General features: G+C 52.9%; 1 protein-coding gene across 1 annotated transcript in view; it reads left to right on the top strand.

Moving 5' to 3' along the window:
* Nucleotides 1–20,517, top strand: part of CDK5RAP2 (CDK5 regulatory subunit associated protein 2) — a 180,402-nt gene that overhangs the window by 90,813 nt on the left and 69,072 nt on the right. Inside the window, exons 15-19 of the mRNA XM_052644504.1 lie at nucleotides 3,831–3,928; nucleotides 9,619–9,749; nucleotides 11,473–11,582; nucleotides 13,660–13,788; nucleotides 19,901–19,996. Coding sequence (XP_052500464.1) covers nucleotides 3,831–3,928; nucleotides 9,619–9,749; nucleotides 11,473–11,582; nucleotides 13,660–13,788; nucleotides 19,901–19,996 — 564 coding nt within the window. The remainder of the gene's footprint in view (nucleotides 1–3,830; nucleotides 3,929–9,618; nucleotides 9,750–11,472; nucleotides 11,583–13,659; nucleotides 13,789–19,900; nucleotides 19,997–20,517) is intronic.

Genomic DNA, 20,517 nt, shown 5'->3' with positions numbered 1-20,517 from the left:
AAGGTGAATTGGACGCCTCGGGGCTGGAGGAGGGTTAAAGGTATGAGAAGGGTGTTCCTGGGGGGGGCTGCCTGCTGGAGCGTGGTCTCCAAGGAGGAGGGGCTATTCCCCCTGGGGAGCCCAGGTGGAGGGGTTTCCTGGCTCCGTGGAGACGGAAGGCCAGGAAAGGGAGCGCAGGTGTGGCCAGCTGGCAGGTGGAGGGTGGGGGCCGAGGCGAGCAGCGGCTGCCGGAAGGAGGGGAAGGGGCCCAGCTGGGCCCCAGGGCCCTGCACTGCAGCGGGCGGTCTTCTGGGGCTTCCACCCCGGCTCAGGGCAATCCAGGTCAGGCGCCCAGGGTCGGGGTTCTTTCCCTGGGTGCGTCCGTCCTCCAGCTGGAGTCTACACCAGCCACCCACCCGAGATCCATATTCACTCGTCTTTCTTCCTGGTCCTTCTCGGTTAATTATGTACCTAAGCACACATTCTGACTGCCACTTAATTGCTGAGTGGACTCAAAACCGCGACCTGTCCTCTCGGAGAATCAGTTTATTCATCTGCGCGGTGGGAAGGCTGATGCACCTCTGGGCTGGTTGTCGTCGCTGGAGATGCCCTGTGTGACGGACCCGGCCTGGGGTGTGGCAATGGTGACTACGGCTGACACTCCCCACGTGTTCACTCCGTGCTGGGCGTCAGCGCGAGAGCCTCGTGCAGATCAGCTTAGCTCGTCTCCTTCACAGCCCTGTGAAGTATGCAGAATTATTACCTCTGTTTATCGGTGAGGATGCTGAAGTGCAGGGAAGCTGAGTGACTTGTTCAGGCTCACGCAGCTAATAAGGAGGGTCGCACGCTCTTAACCATCCCACCTCTCATGGTAGACGCTCAAGGCATAGCAGGCTTTCTGATTTTCCTTGTCGGTGCTGGCTAACCTTTAGTGTGGCTGACAGTGACTATGTCACATTCCCCAAGCTCCCAGGGCTTTGCATCCATCGTGGGTCATTCATGGGTGGATTGAAGGGCTCAGGCCCTGGATCCTGGCCGCCTGGGTCCACACTCCGCCACCCCACTGTGACTCTGTGCCTCGGTTCCCTCATCACCAAAACGGGGAGAGTGGTAAGGCCTGAGCCCACTGGCTTGTGAGGATTACATGGGAAAATGCTAGAGAGTGCTTAGCACCATGGCTGACGGCCTCTTCGTCTGGATACCCTGGCGAGTTCCTCGCAGGCGCTCCCCAGGGCCCTCTGCGCGCACGATGTGTACGTGTGGCAGCTGGTGCTGAGGACTGTGTACGGAGGCAGCTGGGCACACCTTGAGCCACTGACCTGTGACATGAATTACAAAAGGGCCTGACGTTTCTAGCGGTGTGGGTGGCTGACTTCTCATGACCCAACAAGTGGGTTAGCATTTGAAACCTTTCATTGGCAGGGTTGCCTTGACCTTGGTGGTGTTTTTTTTGGTTCAGGTCTGGAAGCATAGCAGCGTTCTCCCAGGTCATGGGCTCCTAACCTTTTTGCCCTCTGCATCCCTTTGGTAATCTGCTGGAGCCAAGGCCTTCTTCCCTGGAAAAGTATTTATATGCAGAAAATACGTGCACAGGTTTATAAAGGAAACCAGTTATTTTGAAATTTGATTATCAAAATATGAGAAGTTGGCTGTAAATATAAAAAACTGGTGCCGCTTTCGAGTGGTGAGCGGTGACTGTGGTAGTTTTGAAGTAGTGATAGGAATAAATGTTTTGAGATGCCCGCAGTGTGTACCAAGTGCCTATGTTTCTTCTGCTGACCAGATCTTGGGAAAGCACTGGTGCTGTCCTGCTGGGGTTTGTGGCAGTAGCAGTGTCCTTCAGCTCCTCAGTGAAGAAAATGCTAAACCTCAGGTAGAGGTTAGTGGAGATAAAGATGGAACTTCCCCCTGCTTCAAGTTTGAGTGTCCATCGGGGTCGGAAGCACCGTCTCAGGACGTTACCTGAGCTTTAGGAGCTAGGCTCAGGCCACGTGAAACATGAGGACCGTTTGCAGCCCCTCTCTGCACAGACCAGGTGTCTTCCTGGCATTCGGGCACCTAGTCTGTGCCAGGGGTTGTGCACACATTAACTTTCCTTCTTTATTTTTACTTTTCTTCTTATTTTGAAATAATTTCAGATTTATAAGCAAATTATGAGAATAAAGTACTCGAGTGTGCGCTCCTGTACGAGGGGACGCAGCCCCGTGTGACGCCACGCGGCCGTCACACCCGGGGCCGGCGGGGACCTGCGCCGCTGCCGCCCCTCGGGCTCGTTCGCGTCTCACCCGCTGGCCCGCTAGCGCCCTTCCTCACCGCAGGGGCCAGTTCAGGATCACGTGCTGCATCTCACAGTCTTTAGTCTTCGGTCTTTTTGACGCTCATGGCCCTGAGACTTCCGAAGCGTCCAGGCCAGGCCTCTGGTGGCGCATCCTTCAGGTGGGTCTGCGCGACGCTTCCTGGTGACAGGATTCAGCCGAGGCCTCTCTGGCAGGGTGTCCCGGGAGCGAGGCTGAGTTCTCAGCGTGTCCTCTCCGACGGCACGTGGCTTAGACTTGTCCCTTCCCGGCCCTGCTGACTTGGGTAACTGTGAGGATGATGTCTGCCTGGCCTCTCGACTATGCAGTTGCTCTCTTTTCCTTTGTGATTAGTATTTGAGGGGAGGTATTCTGAGATAGGTAAATTCTCCGATCTTCAAACTCTTGCCCATCAGCTTCAGTCTCCTTTTATGGAGGCGGAACTGTTTAGTACCGTGATGGTTAGCAAACGGCGGTTCTTCTAACTGCATCATTCCTTCTCCATCCATTAGTCGTTTTTCTGTAAAGAAAAGCCTGCTCTTCCTCCCATCTGCTAATTTACCCATGGCCCTGTGGACATGAACTTCGGTTTTACTCAGTGGGTTGTATCTGTTACTGTTGTTATTTTGATGCTCAAATTGTCCCAGGTTTGGCCTTTTCAAACTGGCTGCTGTATCCTTTTGACAATGCTCCATTATTTAAGCACTTCCTTGTTTTCTGATGTGGCAGAATGCTGTAGACATGGATTGTTTTTGACTTTTCTTGCATCAGTACTTGAATTGGCCTTTTCCCCTGGGATCCTTGGTTCCTCCAGCACACAACTGAACTTTTATCTGCTTATAACTCTGTAAAGTGGTGACTCTTTCCCACCATTTTTCAGGTGGCTCTAGTAAGTAGCTTCTTGAGGCCCCAGAACTGGTAAGTGCCAGAGCCAAGATCCGAACTGTAAAAAAAGCTTCACATTTGTAGAATTCATAAAATTACATACCGCTTCGGAAACGAGGAGCCTGAATCTCATAGAGGTTTGCAAAGCTGTTAGCTGAGGTCACATAGCTAGCAAGTGGCAGAGGTCCACGCCGGATCTCTTTGTCACCGGTCTGCTCACAGCGCCTTGGAAGCATGCCCCCCCGACCGCTTCTATTTCACTGTAAGTCCTTGTCCCTAATATTGTCAGGTTTTGTTTGAGGAATTTCTTTTCTTGGGAGTAAGAACACACGTGGAAAGGCAGCCTTCGTAGTGTTGTGAGAACGACGGCCTGCAGCTCTGTGGGGGTGCGGTCTCACCGAGGGCAGCCAGGCAGCAAGATGCCCCTTCCGCAGCAGCTAGCGTGCCCACTGTGGACGAGCCCTGCGCGCCGCCGCCTCTGCCGTGGGCAGTCGTTCCCCACTCCGCCTGCAGGTGGCGCACTCCGACTGCGGCCTGATCCAGAGCCTGGCACGGGGGATCACCTTTGTTTGGATTTACACACCAGAAGCGTCCACATATGTTTGCATAGTGTAAGGATGCGCTCTTTCAGAATTCTTCTCTTAATGTCAGATGCCCCGTTGTCATTTTCAGGAAAAGCAACAGTTAAGCTATGAAGAGCTGATTCAGGTCGTGAAGAAAGAACGGGACATCTATGCACACCTGGTAAAATCTCTGCAGGACTCAGACAGGTAAGGGTTTCTGTTTGGCCGTGACACACATACAGAACATGCACATATTTTGAATAAATGCTGCTAGTTTCTGAGGCAGCAAAGACTTCCCACTTTGCTTAGGAAGCTTAAGATACTTGGACAGGGATTGCCTTTTTAAAATCAGGTATTCCTATTTCCTAGCAAGAGTGGTATGATTTTTTTGGCAACAAATGTAGGATAAAAGGGCTTCCCAGGTGGTGCTAGTGGTAGAGAACTCACCTGGCATTGCAGAAGATGTGTGAGACACGGGTTCGATCCCTGGGTCGGGAGGATCCCCTGGAGAAGGAAATGGCAACCCACTCCAGTATTCCTGCCTGGAGAATCCCATGGACAGAGGAGCCTGGTGGGCTGCAGTTCATAGGCTTGCACAGAGTCGGACACGACTGAAACAACTTAGCACGCACATAGGATAAAAATATCATTAATACTAATTACTCGGGTTTTTACCAGACCTTATTATGGATACAGAAAGTGCCTCCATGTGTGTTATCTCTCGTGACCCCCACTGCCGCTCTGAGAGGTAAATGGCATTACTGGCCCTGTTTTCCATAATTAGGCCATGGAGACTTGGGGAGGTGAGATGACTTGTCTGAAGTCTTGTGGGTGATGAGTGACGGCGGCATGTCTGTCCTGGCGTGGCCTGTGTCCTCACAGGACTGCCGCGGCAGGGTGGTTCCAGAGGCATGGTGAGAACGCTGATGGTCAGCTGGCGGCCTGGCTCCCACCCTGGCCGGGTCCAGGCAGCTGACACCCCTGGGTCCCTCTGGGCCCAGCCCCCGCTGGCCTCAGTGATTTCTCCTGTGCAGAGGTCACCTCTCTGCATGGTGGGATGATGACAGGTGGAAGGGTATCAACGTCTGGGCTTCGTTTCACGGCTGCACAGAAGCGGATAGGGCGGGCGGGCACGCCAACAGAGAACGACTGGCCTCGGCCCCCGGCTGTCAGGGCAGGCTGCGGGTGGGTGGGGGCTCATGACGTCAGCTTGTCTTCATCTGTTTGTGTCTAAAGTTTTCCATCATAAAAGGTTGAGGAAACTCACCCTTCACCGCTCCTTGTCTTTTGCCACAAGGGAAGCCAAGAATACTGGAGTGGGCAGCCTATGCCTTCTCCAGCGGATCTTCCCAACCCAGGAATCGAACCAGCGTCTCCTGCAGTGCAGGTGGATCCTTCACCAGCTGAGCCGTCATACGTAGAGTCCTCGCTGTCCCCGGGGCCAGGTTCCCTGCCTCTGCCTTCAGTGGCGTTCTGCACCCTGCTCTGCCCCCCACTTATCCTCGAGCATTCGAGGACCCCCCTTGTCGGGAGGCCCGCACGAGCCCCCAGGACAGGTGCCCCTCTGCATTTCTGCCCTCACGACGGCCCTCCCGTCCCTCTGTCACCAGTCTGCAATGGCTGGCCGCCTCTTCTAGCCATCAGCGCCTGTGGGCAGCACCCTCTCTGCTGTCCGTGTATCCCGGTGCTTGCCACAGGAGCTGACACGCAGTAGGCCCTCGGGAGATACTCAGTGGATGACTTCCCTCTTTAAAGTACCCCCCCCCCCCGCCCCCTGGGCTTCCCTGGTGGCTCAGAGATTAAAGTGTCTGCCTGGAATGCAGGAGACCCGGGTTTGATCCTTGGGTCGGGAAGATCCCCTGGAGAAGGAAATGGCAACCCACTCCAGTACTCTTGGCTGGAGAATCCTGTGGAGGGAGGAGCCTGGTAGGCTACAGTCCATGGGGTCACAAAGAGTCGGACACGACTGAGCGACTTCACTTTCTCCTGCCCCCAACTCTTCTACATTGAGATAATGTCCAGGATTTTTAATCTGAAGTGAGTTTTAAGGAAAATGAAAACGTGCTGATGAAATTCTGGAGTCAGCCTCACTCTGAAAGGGAGCTTCTTTAAGAAGCCTCTGCTGCTCGTCATTTTCACCTGGGGTGGGGTCGAGTAGTCTGGGGGCCTCAGGTGGGGAGTGGGTGAAGCAGGCTTAATCGTGGCGCCCGCCCTGACTCTGGGTGCCCAGAGGCTCTGTGGGTAGAAACGACTGCCATCACCCTCCTCAGCATCACAGGTGGCGGCTCTGAGTTCTGCAGGCTCTTCCTTAATGAAGCAAAACGTGCGTGGCACCAGGGCGGGCCAGGACCGTGTCTAACAGGGATGCTTAAAAGCTTTCCTGTTCATCTTCAGAGTCGAAATGCATTCAGCAACTCTCAGCTCCTGGATAAGTCACTTTTCACCCTGAGCCTCAAGATATGTATCAATATTTGTGCGTTGAGATTGCCCTGCCTACAGACCCACCTGTTTTCCTGCCTCCCTGCCCACCGTAGAGGGTTGTTTAAAACATGATGCTGATATGTGAAGTCCTGATTCCCGGCACAGAGGAAACACTCGATAGATGTAACGCTTGTTAAGACTAACAGTGATGTGAGAAGTGCCCGTGTGCCTCAGAGTCCCGTTGTGCACACACTCAGCTTGCAGGGGGCTTTGAGCCCTCAGACCGTGCTGTAGCCAGAGGGCAGAGCTGTGGGCTCGGGGGCTCAGCCACCCTCAGGGCTGCTCACCCCCGCAAACTGGCAGCGAAAGGTGGGTGACAAGATGGGTGACGTACTTGTAACTGAAGTTGGTAAGAGCGGGGTGGGGAGAGAGCAGCTGGCCACGGACAGCTTTCTGATTCATTCCTCACAGCGACACTTCAGACCCATGTCACAGAAATGGATGTCTGCTCCCGGAGATGTTAAGGGTATTTCCAAGCCCCTGCACTTAAGGTTCTCAGAGCTCAGATCTCCCTGGCTCTTGGGCCGAGGCCCTTACTGCACAGCTCTCATCTTGAGGACGGGGCAGTTTGTATTTGCCTGTGACTCAGATTTTCTCATTCTCAGCACTGTTGGGATTTGGGGCTAGATACATTTTTGTCAAGGGCTTCCCAGGTGACTCAGTGGTGGAAGAAGCCACCTGCAACGCAGGAGACGCGGGTTCGATCCCTGGGTTGGGAGGTCCCCCGGAGGAGGAAATGGCAGCCCACTCCAGTATTCTTGCCTGGGAAATCCCGTGGACAGAGGAGCCTGCTGGGCTATAGTCCATGGGGTCACAAAAGGATTGGATACAACTTAGTGACTACACATCAACTTCTTGCCGTGAGAGCCTGTCTTGTACATTGTAGAACGTTTAGCGACAGCTCTGGCTTTTGCCACCGCGTGGCAATGATACCCTCCCCTGCCCCGATTGTGATAACCAGCGCTGTGTCCAAATACGGCCACAGGTGCCCTGGAGGGTTTAAATCCTCTCCAGATGAAAATCGTGGCTGTGACTTACGAGTTGCAGAAGGTTGGGCTTGTAAGTACCTGCTGTTTGGGAGTCATTAACTTACCTGGAGGAAAGGAAGTGATGTTTATCGAGCATCTTTGTGTGTGTCGGGCACTGTGCTGAGCTCTTTCCCTTATGGCATCTCACTGACTCCTCGAAACACCTGAAGGAGAGGCACTGTCCCCGCTTTACAGGGGAGGTCAGGCGGGTGAGCTTACGGCTGCGGTCCTGGAGCCGGTGAGTGCTGGCGCCCTAGGGGCAGGCATCCCCGGCTCCTCCCGGCTCCTCCCTGGAAGGATGAAGGGAAGGATGAAGGCGCAGGGCTGTCCTTTCTCTCTGAGTGAACCTCCTTTTGTTCCACCGACTCCTCACGCCTTGCAGGGATCCTGGAGTTGGGGAAACAGGAATGACAGACACAGGAGCAGCTGTGTGCTTTTCACCCTGTCAGAAAGCAGAGAAAGGAGTGAAGCAGTCAGCTCTTCCCAGCTCTCATCGCAGAAGCTTCGCTGAAGCAGTCTTTCTTTTTTTTTCCCCTGGTTAAATGTGTCTGCAGCACGACCGCATCCGAGTGAGTGCCGTGCTGTGACACCTCTGTGAGGTTTTCCATCAGCCTTACAAATTGATCATTATGATTGTCTTGAAATGGAACTAGGTACAAGTTGCTGGGTGGGCCCCTTCCCTGGCAAGGAGGCTGCCTCACAATGAACCATCTTCAAAGCAGCGAGCATAGAAGATTAGGCATGATGGTTTATTTTCCTTCCAATAGATGTTGATTTCTTTGTGCAGTTCGATGGACGGAGCTGGAGGGAGTCGCTGGAGGAGAAGGGGGACTTGAGTCTGTGGCACTCGTATCTTAGAGCGTCTCCTTACCATTTGGGGCTGCGGACCCCTCTAGAACAACCTGATGAAAGCTGATGGGCCCGCTCCCTAAAAAAAAAAAATTCCACACATTGATAAATTCTTTCCTACATTTTCTAAGTGTTGATGGACCTTCTCGGGGAACAAAAGGTCACGTGCAAGACAGAGTGACGTATTTCTTGGTATTTAAAACAAGCTTTCTGACGCGGTAAGGCGTTTCGGTAGTCGCAAAGCATGTTCGTTTGCTTTGACCCAGTCTTGCTGCGAGGAATCTGTCTTCAGAAGCTGACCTGGGTGAGAAGCAAGCCTCTTGGCGCAGAGACTTTGAGGGAAACAGTACGTATGTTACTCAGGTGTCTGCTGGAGCCCGTGTCCCCGCAGGAGCCATGGGGCAGGTTCAGACCCCTGCCACATGCTCCCCTGCGGGGCCCCGCCTGGAAGCACGCTGTGCAGTCTGGCAGCCACTAGCCGTGTGACTGCACACGTTTGAGTTAGCACACTAGGCATTTGGTGCCTCGGTGTGTAGCCACCTTTCAGATGCTCAGTAGGCACGACCCACTGTTGGGTGTACCGTGCGCATCAGTGCAGATACAAGGTGTTCCCATCACTGGAGAGAACTTGGGGGGGACGGTCCTCCCCCCAGTCAGTGTAGGTTCTGGGAGGTGGGCTTTCTCAGGGCCTCCCCTAAGTTCTGGGTTGCTGGTTTCATGCAAGCCCTCTGCGCAGGTGAGTACCATATTGTTACATCGTCCCACCCCTCAAACAAAAGTCCATTTGACTCTTCATCTGTGAATGGCCAACCCACCACTTTAGTCTTTTGTTAAGCCTTAGGTCGATCCTTCACTCCCTCCTGTTATCAGCTCTCACTCTTCCCCTTTTCTTTTTCTTGTCCCTCTTGCCCTTCGCCCTTAACCTTCAGCACCGCCTCTTTTTGGGTGACACAGCAGATGTTCTAGAGCCTTCCTTCCATACCCAAGCCTGTGCAAGACATTATTCCAAACAGAGAAACATTCCGAGGAGTTAAATGATTTCTACCTAGCTACATCTGGAGCAGAAACTTGGGAAGGGACCCAAATGTTCACTGATAGGGGAAGATTTAAAGTAAACGCTGGGTCGTTTACCCAATTTAATATTGTTTAGTCATTAAAAGTGATGCTTGTAAATTATTTCTGAAAATGGAGGGAGGCATTTAAATGAACAATGCACAATGTAGTTTTATATGTCCAGTATTATTTCAACCTTATAACAATACTCAGGGAGAAAGATTAGAGGGAATACAGTCTGCCATATGTTCTTTGATGTTGGGGTTGTAGTAATTTTTGCTTTTTTCATACTTTTATATTTAAAAACATTTTTTTCACTTTTATATTTTAAGCGTTCTCTGAACCTGTATTTACTTTTATAGCCAGAAAAAGAAAAAACAGACGAACACCTCACAAATGACATAAAAATCAAAGGAAGCCTGGCTGGGTTTCGCGTCTTACAGCACGAGCAGATCTCTTATAGACTCTGGTATCCTGTTTTTCCAGTGTCAGCGCCCTGCAGGCCGAGTTGAGCAGTGTCTTCGCCCTGCGGAAGCGGCTGGAGTGGGACGTGCTCTCGTACCAGCACCTGCGGAAGGCCCTGGAGGAGCAGATCAGCGAGATCCGGCGGCGGGAAGGTACTCGCTCCCTGGCACACGTTCCCCGCGGCGTGTGCACCTGGAGGGCTGTGGCTGAGCTTGGCAGGAGTCCTCAGGCTTCGGTAGGAGACGGAGCACCTTGGGGCTTTCGTCTGGGGAGCCTTTTTTGCAGGGACAGTGTTACTGCTGCCCTTCTGGTCTGGACTCAGGTGGCTTTGGCCGGTAGCGACTGGGGCCCAGCACGTTGCGTTAGTTCCCAGAGGGCCAGCTGTGGGACTGCTTGCTTGCTGCCGCTGCTGTGTTCTGCATCATTTGCCTTCTAGCTCCAGATAACCTCAGGGCCTCGTCATCCCCTTTGCCAGAGCAGCAGCCCTCATTGCCCCAAACATCTGGGCCCGGCCTCCCCAGGCACCCACTGCATAGACACACGGGGGTGAAACTGCTGCTTCCTGCTGGAGTACTGCTTTTCAAACTGTCGTGACCACAAGGGGCCATGATTAGGGAGGGTCCCATGATGCCTGCTTTTCGAATCGCCCTGGGAGGTCCCGTGGCACCTGCCCTGCTGTGCTCAGGACAGCAGCATTTGGCCCCCTCTCTGGCTGGAACCAGGCTTCCCTGGTGGCTCGGATGATGAAGAGCGTACCTGCAGTGCCGGAGACCTGGGTTTGATCCCTGGTTTGGGAAGATCTCCTGGAGAAGGGAATGACAACCCCCTCCAGTAATCTTGGAGAATCCCATGGACAAAGGGGCCTGGTGGGCTACCGTCTACAGGGTCGCAAAGAGTCAGGCACAACTGAAGCGACGAGGCCTGCATGTGCTGGCTAGAACCTGGCTAGGCTCTGGGCTGGTATCTTCCTCCTTTCCGTGTCTCTAGCCGGGTGCTGGCATGTATGCTAAAAGTCAGTCATCGCAGTGATGACTGACATGTCAACATGTCTTGGGCACCTGCTGTGTACAAGGCACAGTGGCAGGCTCTTAACGTCTCACCCCTGATCCTGACCGTCAACCCATTGGGTAGAATAGGTGCTGACATCACATCACAGGTGAAGACACCCAGATTTGAGCCAGGACATCTTCCTTTGAAGTCCAGATAACAGCATCTTACTTTGAAGTAAAGATACAGCATTCGGAGCGTATCAGCTCTTCCCCACGTGTGCTAAGCGAGATCTCGCTCCCCTCAGTGCATAGCCGGGCCCCTCTCTGCCCCCACGCTCCCTGTGAGAATGTGAGCTTTGCTCAGAGAAAGCAGAGCCTTCCACGGGTGACCCAAGACTCCCCATCACAGATCTCACAGGCAGTTTCTCCTCTCAGTGTGGACTCACTGCTACGCTGGACTCTGGAGCTGGGAAAAAACACATCAGGCACTTTCTATTTCCCTAGAGTTCTACGCTTGAGGGTCACATCTGATTTTTCTAAACAGAATCACTCCCTTATTTAAACTGAAAAATCACCATTTACTTGTGCCACTCAGAATGGTCTGCAGACACAACACTCGATACACCAGTTATAATTCAGAATCGGCCCCAGGGAAAGCCTACGGCCCACGATGAGCATGGACATTGAGATACCAGCCTGTAGAGACCCAGAAAGAGGGCTCCTGCCCCAGAGGTGGGGCACTGAACTCCCTACGAGTGCTCACGCCCCTCCCGCCCCCTCACCCAGTTCAGAGTGCCTTAGATGGACCGTGCTGGGGTGGGTCTGGGAAGGATCTTCTTCTGATGTTCTGTTTCTCTCCTCCTTTCTTTCTTTTTTTTTGATGCAGAAGAAACATTTTCATTTTATAGTGATCAAACATCTTACCTGAGTATTTGCCTTGAAGAACACAATCGGCTTCAAGTGGAACATTTTTCTCAAGAAGAGCTTAAGAAAAAGGTATTGACTTTATTAGCGTTCAGTGCTCTGTTAGTTATCTGTTGTCTCTTGGGTTCCTGATCAGAGGTGTGAGGCTCTGGGAGCCCTGCTCCCTGCCCCGGTCGCCTCTCTCCCTGCCCGTCTTTGTTCTCTCCGTGTACATTCCCTGGAGAGCCCCCCCGCCACCGTGTCTGATGCACTCTTTCTCAGGCTTGGGGACCCCCACCCAGGCCCCTTCTCCTCCAGGAAGCACCCTATCCCCCCTGGGATTAGCCCTCTTTCCCTCTGATCATCCTCCTCTCGTCTTACACCTGATTTCACTGTTGTCCTTGCTGTATTGATCTATAATTATCTGACTGTTCTTCTGTATGCCCCGAAGGCCGTGGACACCTTAAAGTGAGTGCATCTTATTTATTTCTGATTTCCCAGTGCCTTCCTGGCACATATAGTGAGAGTTAATAGATGGTTTTTGAAAGAATAAAGGTTCAGGTTTGGTCAATAAATCTTTTCTAAAACTTGGAAAGGTCTTTCCATGTGTTGATCATTGGTGTGGTTAGGATGGTTGAGTATTTCAAGGCTCTAAGAGCCATTGATAAGAAGAGGAAGTGTGAACTCGGAGGACACTGTGGTTTATTATGAAATGATCATCTGTGTGTGCCAGGGTCAGATTCTGTCTTGGAATAAGTCGCATCCTGGCAGAGCAGACGGACGTGTGTCTGAGCCGTGCCACTGCCGAGTGAGTGCCCGGGGGCTGTGACAGGCAGAGACGTGAGGTGCGGGGCAGCAGGCGGAGAGCGGCTATCTGTCTCGTGGGGGCGGGAGGGGGAGGCCCTTCCCGGATCAGAGGGAGCGTCTCAACAGAGATGAGACCTGAGGTGGGTTTTGGATAATGAGGAGGAGTTTATCTAACTAGAAAACTTTCTCAGCAGAGAGGGAGAGGGAAAAACAGCAGATATAAGGTACAGAAAAGATAAAAGGGAGAAGTGTAGGAGTTCAGGCAAGTTCAGAGGAATGCAGCAAGACGCACTGAGGCATCTGTTCGTGTTCTGAGGATGAAGAAGCTAGAGATGGTCGTAGCCACTGTCGGTCCCTACTACGGCTGTGTCACGGGTGGGAGCTGGTTCCTTGGCTGGCACTCTGTGGATGTTGGCAGGATCAGACTGTCTTGCTCTCCCCTCTGTAACCCCCTTCAGGGTTGGGTCTGATTGGTGCTACGTTTGGGTGCAGGGGACGCCTGCTCTGTGTGGTGAGGTGGGGTCTCCCGCTTATTTCAGGGGCGAGTGATTGCCCCTTGAAGAAGGGTTTGGAAAGTCACTGACCACTGGGATTTGAAGCTTGCAGGAAATACAGGCGGTGTCTGATCAGCTGCTTATGTACCTGACCTTGTGAGGCCTGTGCCTTAAAGGAGGGGCCTTGGCCCGGGAGTCCAGGCCTGACTCTGCTTTGTGCGGCAGCTGCCCTTGCCCAGTTGACCTGGCACTCTGGCCAGTGTTGTACGTCACCGAATTCTCCCGGAACCCCGGCTCTGGGACCTCGGGCAGAGAGCTGCTTTATATCTCGGGCTTTTCCTTGTCAAATGGGGACAGTCATACCAGCCTGTGCACCTCTGTGGGATTTTTGTGAGGGATGATTGGCTAAAGCTCGTGGGAGTGTTTCACTTGCCGTGAATTGCTTTGGAACTGAAGACTGCTGTTGTTCTGGACAGCGCTAGATAGGCATAGAGAGAGGAAGGTGGAGGCTCTAGAATAAGCCTCTGACACAGCCTCAGAAGTGTCAGTCTAGGGGATTTTCCTCCAGAGGCTCTCAAGTGCAAGACAGAGGTCCTGTACCCTGTCATGGATGGGGTGCTTCACGTGGTAGCCCATTCTACAGATGCGGAGATGGAGGCTTAGACCAGGCAGCTTGCCCAGGATCTCTGGGGCTAGAACAGAGAGATGCTGGTGTTTTTCTCACTGTACGTGGGGGGAGCCTGAAGCCTGGAGTCAGGCCGCCTGGCTCTCTCTGACTGTGATGCTGGGAGGTCTGCTCAGTAACCGTGGCCCCAAGAGGCAGAAGTGTGCCTGTGGGTAGCCGGGCCTCTCCTGCTCTGATCTCCCAGGTCGGCGACCTTATCCAGCTGGTGAAGGAGCTGTATGCGGACAACCAGCACCTGAAGAAAACCATTTTTGACCTTTCCTGCGTGGGTTTCCCAGGAGACAACAAGCCTGAGTCAGTAGATCAAACGGAGGTAAGAAGGAGCGTTCTCACCATTGCGAGCCCATCACAAAGAGCAACAGCCCCACACACATATCAGGGCTGCGTCTGTTCTGGGGGGTCTCTGGAAATTCCCTTTGCTGTGGACGGGCTTTGGAGGCCTTCTTCGGTCAGCACATCTGCCCGCAGGGTTCCGCAAGTTTGGGTCGTTTCTGGGAGGACGCACTTGATGTTCTGTGATGCCCGCACTCCAGGCCTGGCCCTGGGATCTGGGCTGCAGGTCACGGGCATCTGGGCACGTCTGGGGGACTGGTAAGGTCTCAGGGGTCGGAGAGTTGTCCCGTCACCCGGTCACTTTGGTAGTGCAGATGGAGCCTTAACGAGCCCATTACCTTGGAAGAACAAATGAGTAATCACTCCTTCCGTTTCCTTCCTGAGTTAACCCCCTAAACGCACCTTCTCACTGCCATGCTGCTTCTGTGGCTTTGGCCGGATGCGTGTTCTTTCTTCCCACACTTACCCAGGACCCCCTGCGCGCTGCCCCCACGGAAGACCCTATAAGGAATAGACAGTTGGTGTCCCGTGGGCCCACGTGTCCGGCTTCCTGCCTCTGAAGTTCTTGCCTGGCGGCATTTGAGAGTGAACGGGCCAGGGAAGGTGAAGTCCTGGCGTCTGTGCTGCAGAGCGTGTGGTTCCTGGGCGTGCGTGCCCGCTGAGGGTGCGGGCCTGTTCTGGCAGCCCGCCCCGGGGACAGCAGAGGGGGCCCTCTTCGCCCGCTGACTCTGACTCTCTCCTCGTCCTTGTGACGCGTCGTGTGTGCTTTCTTCAGTACTTGGCCTGACCACACAGTGGGGGGAGGCGGGTCCTGCTGTGGCTCAGGAGGAGCTTGTTTCCTGAGTCCCTGCCTGGCCCTGACGCTCCCCTGGGGGTGCCTTGCTGCAGGCCGGTGTTGGGTTAGTTTCAGAAGTCTGGGCCTGTTCTTGCCATGAAATGCACCAAGGCCCCATGCACATGGGTCCCCCGCACTCTCCCTGGTTAGCCTTGCCTTGAGCCCAGCCTGGTGTGCCACATAAAGAGAGAGCTCGTTGCCCCGCCGTTTCCAGGGAAAGATCTGCCCGCCTGACACGGTCTCCTCCCACCTGCAAAGTGGGAGACTCTCACAGGTGTCTATGCTGCGCTCTGGCCATCTGCCCCCTTGGAGAGACAGACTGTTATTGATTGTAGTCTCCAGGGCTCCAGGTAATTTTGAGAAGCAGGAATATCTGCGGTCCTTTTAGGGAGAAACAAGTCTCTTGGTTTGTTTTCTCCAAGGCGGCGTTTTTAAGAAGCCCCCCATCCTTCATCTGCTTCATCTGAGTTGCAAATGGCGAGAGTGTGTTTGTTCATTTGCTCTTTGAAAGAAATCTGTTAAATGTCCTCTCATGTCGGCAACCCACTCCAGTGTTCTTGCCTGGAAAATCCTATGGGCGGAGGAGCCTGGTGGGGTGCAGTCTGTGGGGTCACACAGAGTCGGACACGACTGAAGCGACTTAGCATGTCCTCTGGAGGACAGAGAGTTTTTCCTCTTCCCACTCTGAGGTCTTAATAGCAGCCAATTCAGACCTGAACCGTTTGTCAGGTTGCACGGCAATTTGATGTTCCCTGTGAATAGCTGTGTCCTCTGCTGCCCCAGCCCCTGTCTTCCCCTGGAATGCGATGGGAAGATCCGTGCGGGAAGGGCAGCGTTCCCACAGGCATCCTGAGCTGGGGGAGGAAGGAGAGGTTGTGAGGGGCGAGGGGAGGCTGCTGTTCCCTGGGGGCGCGTGTGGCTCTCCTTTGATGAGCAGCATAGCAGAGACAAACGGGAAATGCCTACGTGGGCCACAGCCTCGTTGGGGCAGCGGGCTTGTGAAGCAGCAACTGGCGCCGCTCCAGCTCTCTGGGAGCCTACGAATCAGAAAAGGAAAAAAAAAAGACAGCAAATACAGTGTGTATTTTTAAGTATACTCAGTCTTTTTTTTCCTCCAGTATTTAATTAACCCACAGCATTGCCTAAATTTGGAAAATACAGAAATGACCCCTGGCCCTGGCACTTTACCGTGCGCACAGTCAGTTTGCGTCCTGGAGTCTCTCCCCCTCTCCTCGTGTGCGCTGCGCGTACACGTGCTCGGTCGTGCAGCCCTGTCTCCCGTGTCCTCCGGTGGCTGCTGTGTTAGCACGCCTTACTCCATCTTGGGGGTGCCCTGGCTTTAACTCACTGCCTCGCGACTGTTGGGCGTGGAGGTTGTTTCCAGGGATTCACTACCTTAAATTACCTGATGAATGTCTTAGAACACAAATCATTTTCTGGGCTTACACTTCTTTTTTTCCCCCCTTAGACTATGTTCCCAGATGAGTAATTACTAGGTCAAAAGTACACATACAGATATGTATGTGTGTGTGTGTGTATATATATATATATAATCATATAATTTATTTTCATATTACACCCCCACACACACGACTTTCAACTTGACAAAGGCTACAGAGAGCGGGAGGCCCCTGATGCAGTTTGCCAGGCATGTCTTTAGGACACAGGCCCTGGGCTGGGCTCCCCCCGAGCAGGCCACACAGTGCTTGCTCGTGCATGTGGGCAGGCCACAGGAAAACCGGCCAAACTAACAGAAAGCCAAGAGCAGAGATGCTTGTGTTTTAAAGCATGTTGAAAAAAAAAAGTCTCTCATGGGCTTCCTGCGATTTCCGTGTATTTCTTTCAGACTATAGGTTGTGTGTTATAGGAGACGTGGTTGAGAGTGGACATGTGGGAGTGATTTGAAGGGACCGCAGTTGGGGTGGTGAGCACGGCCAGCCTTGGCTGTGTGGCACGCAGCTGTCACCTCTGGGGGACAGACCATGCGTGCGAGTGCTCAGGAAACGCTGGTTCCTCTCGTTATTTGCTTAATGTTGTCATTTTTTTAGGGATGGTTAAAAAACTAAGGTGTTTGTTTTTCTTTTGGCATGGAGAGGAAGCATGGATTAGGGGGCATAATTTAATTGAACTCACACGTGTAAGGCTGTCATCTCGAATAAGAAACAGACCTGGTGTGACTTCAGAGGACAGAAGCGGTGCTTAGAAGCACAGGCTTGTTAACATCTGTTATTAGCAACAGAGTGGAATTTGGTTTGTCAGAAGCAGATTGAGTTTCATGGAAAGGAGGACGCGTCTAGCAATTTGCCTTCATAAGTTGTTCCGAGTTGTAGCCGACTTGTGAAGCCCTTGGCACAGAGCCGGGCATGTAGTAGGCAGTCAATATGCCAAACACAGCCATTTCGATGTTACTTTTTTAGTAAAGTGTGCCGAGCTGGAACTCCAACCCTTTTCTGACTCTTCAGTGTTGTTTTAGCAACACCATGGGGCAAGTGCTTCTAACGTTTCCCGTGTGTGTGAATTTCCTGGGGACCTTGTTAACGTGAGGATTCTGGTCCATTGAGCCTGGCACGGGGCCCAAGAGTCTGCGTTTCTCACGAGCTTCCATTGCTCCAAAGAACACACTTGAGCAGCAAGATCAGAAGCAATCCCCCAAACTATTTGGTTCCAGCTCTTCATTTTGGGGAAAAAAAAAAATTGTCCTTTTAGCAGTGTTTCCTGAGCACTGGGCACTGGTGTTAAAACTGAGCCAGACACGGTCCCTGACCCCGGTGAACGTGATGCAGGAAAGCAGAGCTTGGGGGGGTGGTGCCTGGGGAGCCTGGGACGGTCCCACCTCCTCTTCTGAGGTCAAGAGAGCTTCTCTCTGGAAGGACAAGAGGCATCTGCAGAGGCCGGAGAAGGAATAGCCCAAGAGGTGGGGGCAGATCCAGGCCATGCATTTGTTCAGGAGAGATGTCTAGGGAGGGCCTGTTGATTTGTGTCAGATACTCGAGCAGACAAGAAAAAAAGACAGCTGGGAAGTCGCTGGGGACCTGAGCAGTTGAGCAGTGAGGGGAACAGAGGCTGCGTGGCGGTGGATGGAGAAGCAGCGAGGGGGAAGAGATGCAGGGCGAGTGGGGCCCTTGGAGGTGTGTAGGGCTCCTCTCCTGCTGGCGGTGGGGCCCGAAACACCCGCCTGCAGCAACGCGCTGGCCTCTCTGGGCCCTTGCCTTTGAAAACCGATCAGTCACATATGGCATGGGCGACCTGTCTCTGTGTCACGGTATTTAATTTCTTGATCAGTGCTGGAGACTGAGACCTGACTTTTAATTTTAACCAAGTCAGCAGAGGTAAAAGGACATGAAAGCAAGTTTTTATTTCAGCGTAGTTAGTAATGGTATGGTTGTGGTTCTGGAAATGAAGAATAGCTTGCAAGGTTTTGTGATGTCATTTTGGAATGACACGGGTTAACAATACTTTTTGCTCAGCCAGACCTACAGGAAAACCCTTCTCCGGATCCTCAGGGTCGGGGGGCAGTGCCTCTCTGCCTCCTTCCTGTTCCCAGGAGGGCTCGCGCTCCTGCCAAAGAAGGTGTGGAGACCTTTCCTGAGGAGTTTCTGGAGGGTGTCGGCAGCAAAAGCCATGTTGCAGAAGGTGAGGGTGAAGAGTCCTTTCAGGAAGCCTGGAGAGAGGCGGACAACACCAGTGACCGGAGCTGTTGGTGGACCAGAGAGGAAAACGCCATTACTTGGCTTTTTTTTGTTTAAGATGAGAGAGGCTTCTCCCCAGCGTTTTATTGCGAAAAAACTCAAACTTAGCAAAGTGAAAAGAACTTCAGAGTGGACACCCATGTACTCACCCCGTAGATTCTATTATTAATCTTTTCCACCGGCCATCATCCTTTCACCTTATCTTTTTGATAAATTTTCATGTAAATCACAACCAGTATGTTGTTACGCTCAGTCGTGTCTGACTCTGCAGCCCCATGGATTGTAGCCCACCAGGCTCCTGTCCATGGGATTCTCCAGGCAAGAATACTAGAGTGGGTTGCCATTCCCTTCTCCAGGGGATCTTCCTCACCCAGGGATCAAACCCGGGTCCCCTGGCTTGCAGGCAGATTCTTAACCATCTGAGCTACATATGTAAGATTCTGACCCTGGGGAGTTTTCTGTAAAAGACTTTCCGAAGTCACTTTGCTTTATTTTTCTTCTTCCAAAACAAGGGTTTCCTTTAGAAGGAAGATCAGGAAGGTTTGAGTTGGGCTGGGAAAATTATGGGGTGAGGGACTCAATGTAAGAATTCCTGAAATCACAGTATGGAGACAGAACCTTCGATGAGTCATATGCACAGCGCGGCAGCCGGTGGCTGAGGCTCAGCTCGTGGTTTTAATGCCATGGGGCAAAGCTGACTCCTCCATGGGTGAGATGAGCTTTAGGATAGTTCTTGAAATGGCGTTGGCCACCTCCCCTCTCACTTTTTCCCTGGATGATATGAGTGTCTCATGACTAGAGTTTTTGCTCTTCCAGAGAGCTGGGATCTGGCCCCGTTGACAGGTGCTGTCCCTTCTGTAGAATACAGACTGCAGAAGCTTTGGGATTTACACTGCTTTAGCACATTAGGGATTTAGGCTGCCTTTCTAAATGACTCTCCTTCATTTTCAAAAGCAGAAAGTTATTGTCAGGCAGGCTTGATACTCTACTCACTGGCCATGAGGACTTTTTTGTCAGCCAATGACCGTGTGGCTGAGACTGTCCATCTTAGATGCATGACCGTCCAGAAAGAGGTTCAGCCCCTGTGCTCAACAGGGGAAGGTTTGCAGACACTGGGGCTGCCATAACTTTCATACACTGCTCTCTTGCTGTCTGAAGGTTTCAGTTCCATCAACAGCTCTTTTCCAAAATCTGGTTACTTTTCTATAATCTGAAAGCGAATTCAGCGACGGCGGAAATGGGGAGAGCACACTCAGCTTCCAGGTCAGGAAGGCTGTGCGGGGCAGAGGGAAACGGCTGTCCCTATTTCTCAGGGGATCTGTCCTTAAATCCTGCCTGATTCCAGGCAGCTGTGTGTGGTGCGCCAGCACCAGCAGCTCTGACTCTGGCTGACTCTCATTTCTTGGCTTTGGCATCTGTCTCTGCCTCTTTTTGGTTTTTGGTTTTGTTTGTTTGTTTGTTCATTCGTTCTGCATCTGTTAAAAAAAGACACCACCGACTTCTTCACACATACTCATGCTGCACACACTTTTGGGTTGCGTTTTCACACCATGCCGTGCTCCACGTAGCTTCTGGCTAGCAAGGAGGACGCAGACTCCAGCGGAGCTGGAGGGGAGCACGAGGATGGCCTGCTGAGTGGCGAGTGTCTGGAGCAGAGTCGCAAGGTGGGAGCACCTGCCCCTGTCTGTGCCCAAGCCCGTCTCCCGCCCGGAACGAGTCCGATGGGTTGCTCTTCCGTCCACCCGTGTGGGGTGCCTGCCGTGTGCCCGTGGGGAGCAAAGAGGAGCTCTCTGCCTTTGTAGAAGCTGCAGGGGAAGGGGCAGAGCCACTCAGGAGACAGGAGAGCAAACACGTAGTTGCAGATGAAAAGCGGGGCTCTTAGGGCATTAAAATCGGCCTCGGACTCGGGGCCTACACAGCTCTTTAGAACTCTAACCCAGCCCATTCATTTTACGCATTGGAATCGGAGGCCTGGGAGAGGAGACGGTTCCTCTGGGGCTCAGAGTAGGTCAGTGACACAGTCGGGACCCGTGCCCTTGTCTTGGGGATGACTGTGGACCCCCAGATCATTTGCTTACTGTGTAAGGAGCCACCGATAGAGCCGGACTTTCCTTCCCTGGGCCTGTCTGCAAGCTCCTGATCTGACACACCTGGATTAGGGCTGCCCGGGGGTTGTGGAGAGCTT

The sequence above is a fragment of the Budorcas taxicolor genome, chromosome 8 (assembly GCF_023091745.1).
Source record: "Budorcas taxicolor isolate Tak-1 chromosome 8, Takin1.1, whole genome shotgun sequence".
Classification (NCBI taxonomy): domain Eukaryota; kingdom Metazoa; phylum Chordata; class Mammalia; order Artiodactyla; family Bovidae; genus Budorcas; species Budorcas taxicolor.
Note: the sequence above shows the minus strand (reverse complement) of the source record. Positions and strands in the feature narration are given on the sequence as shown.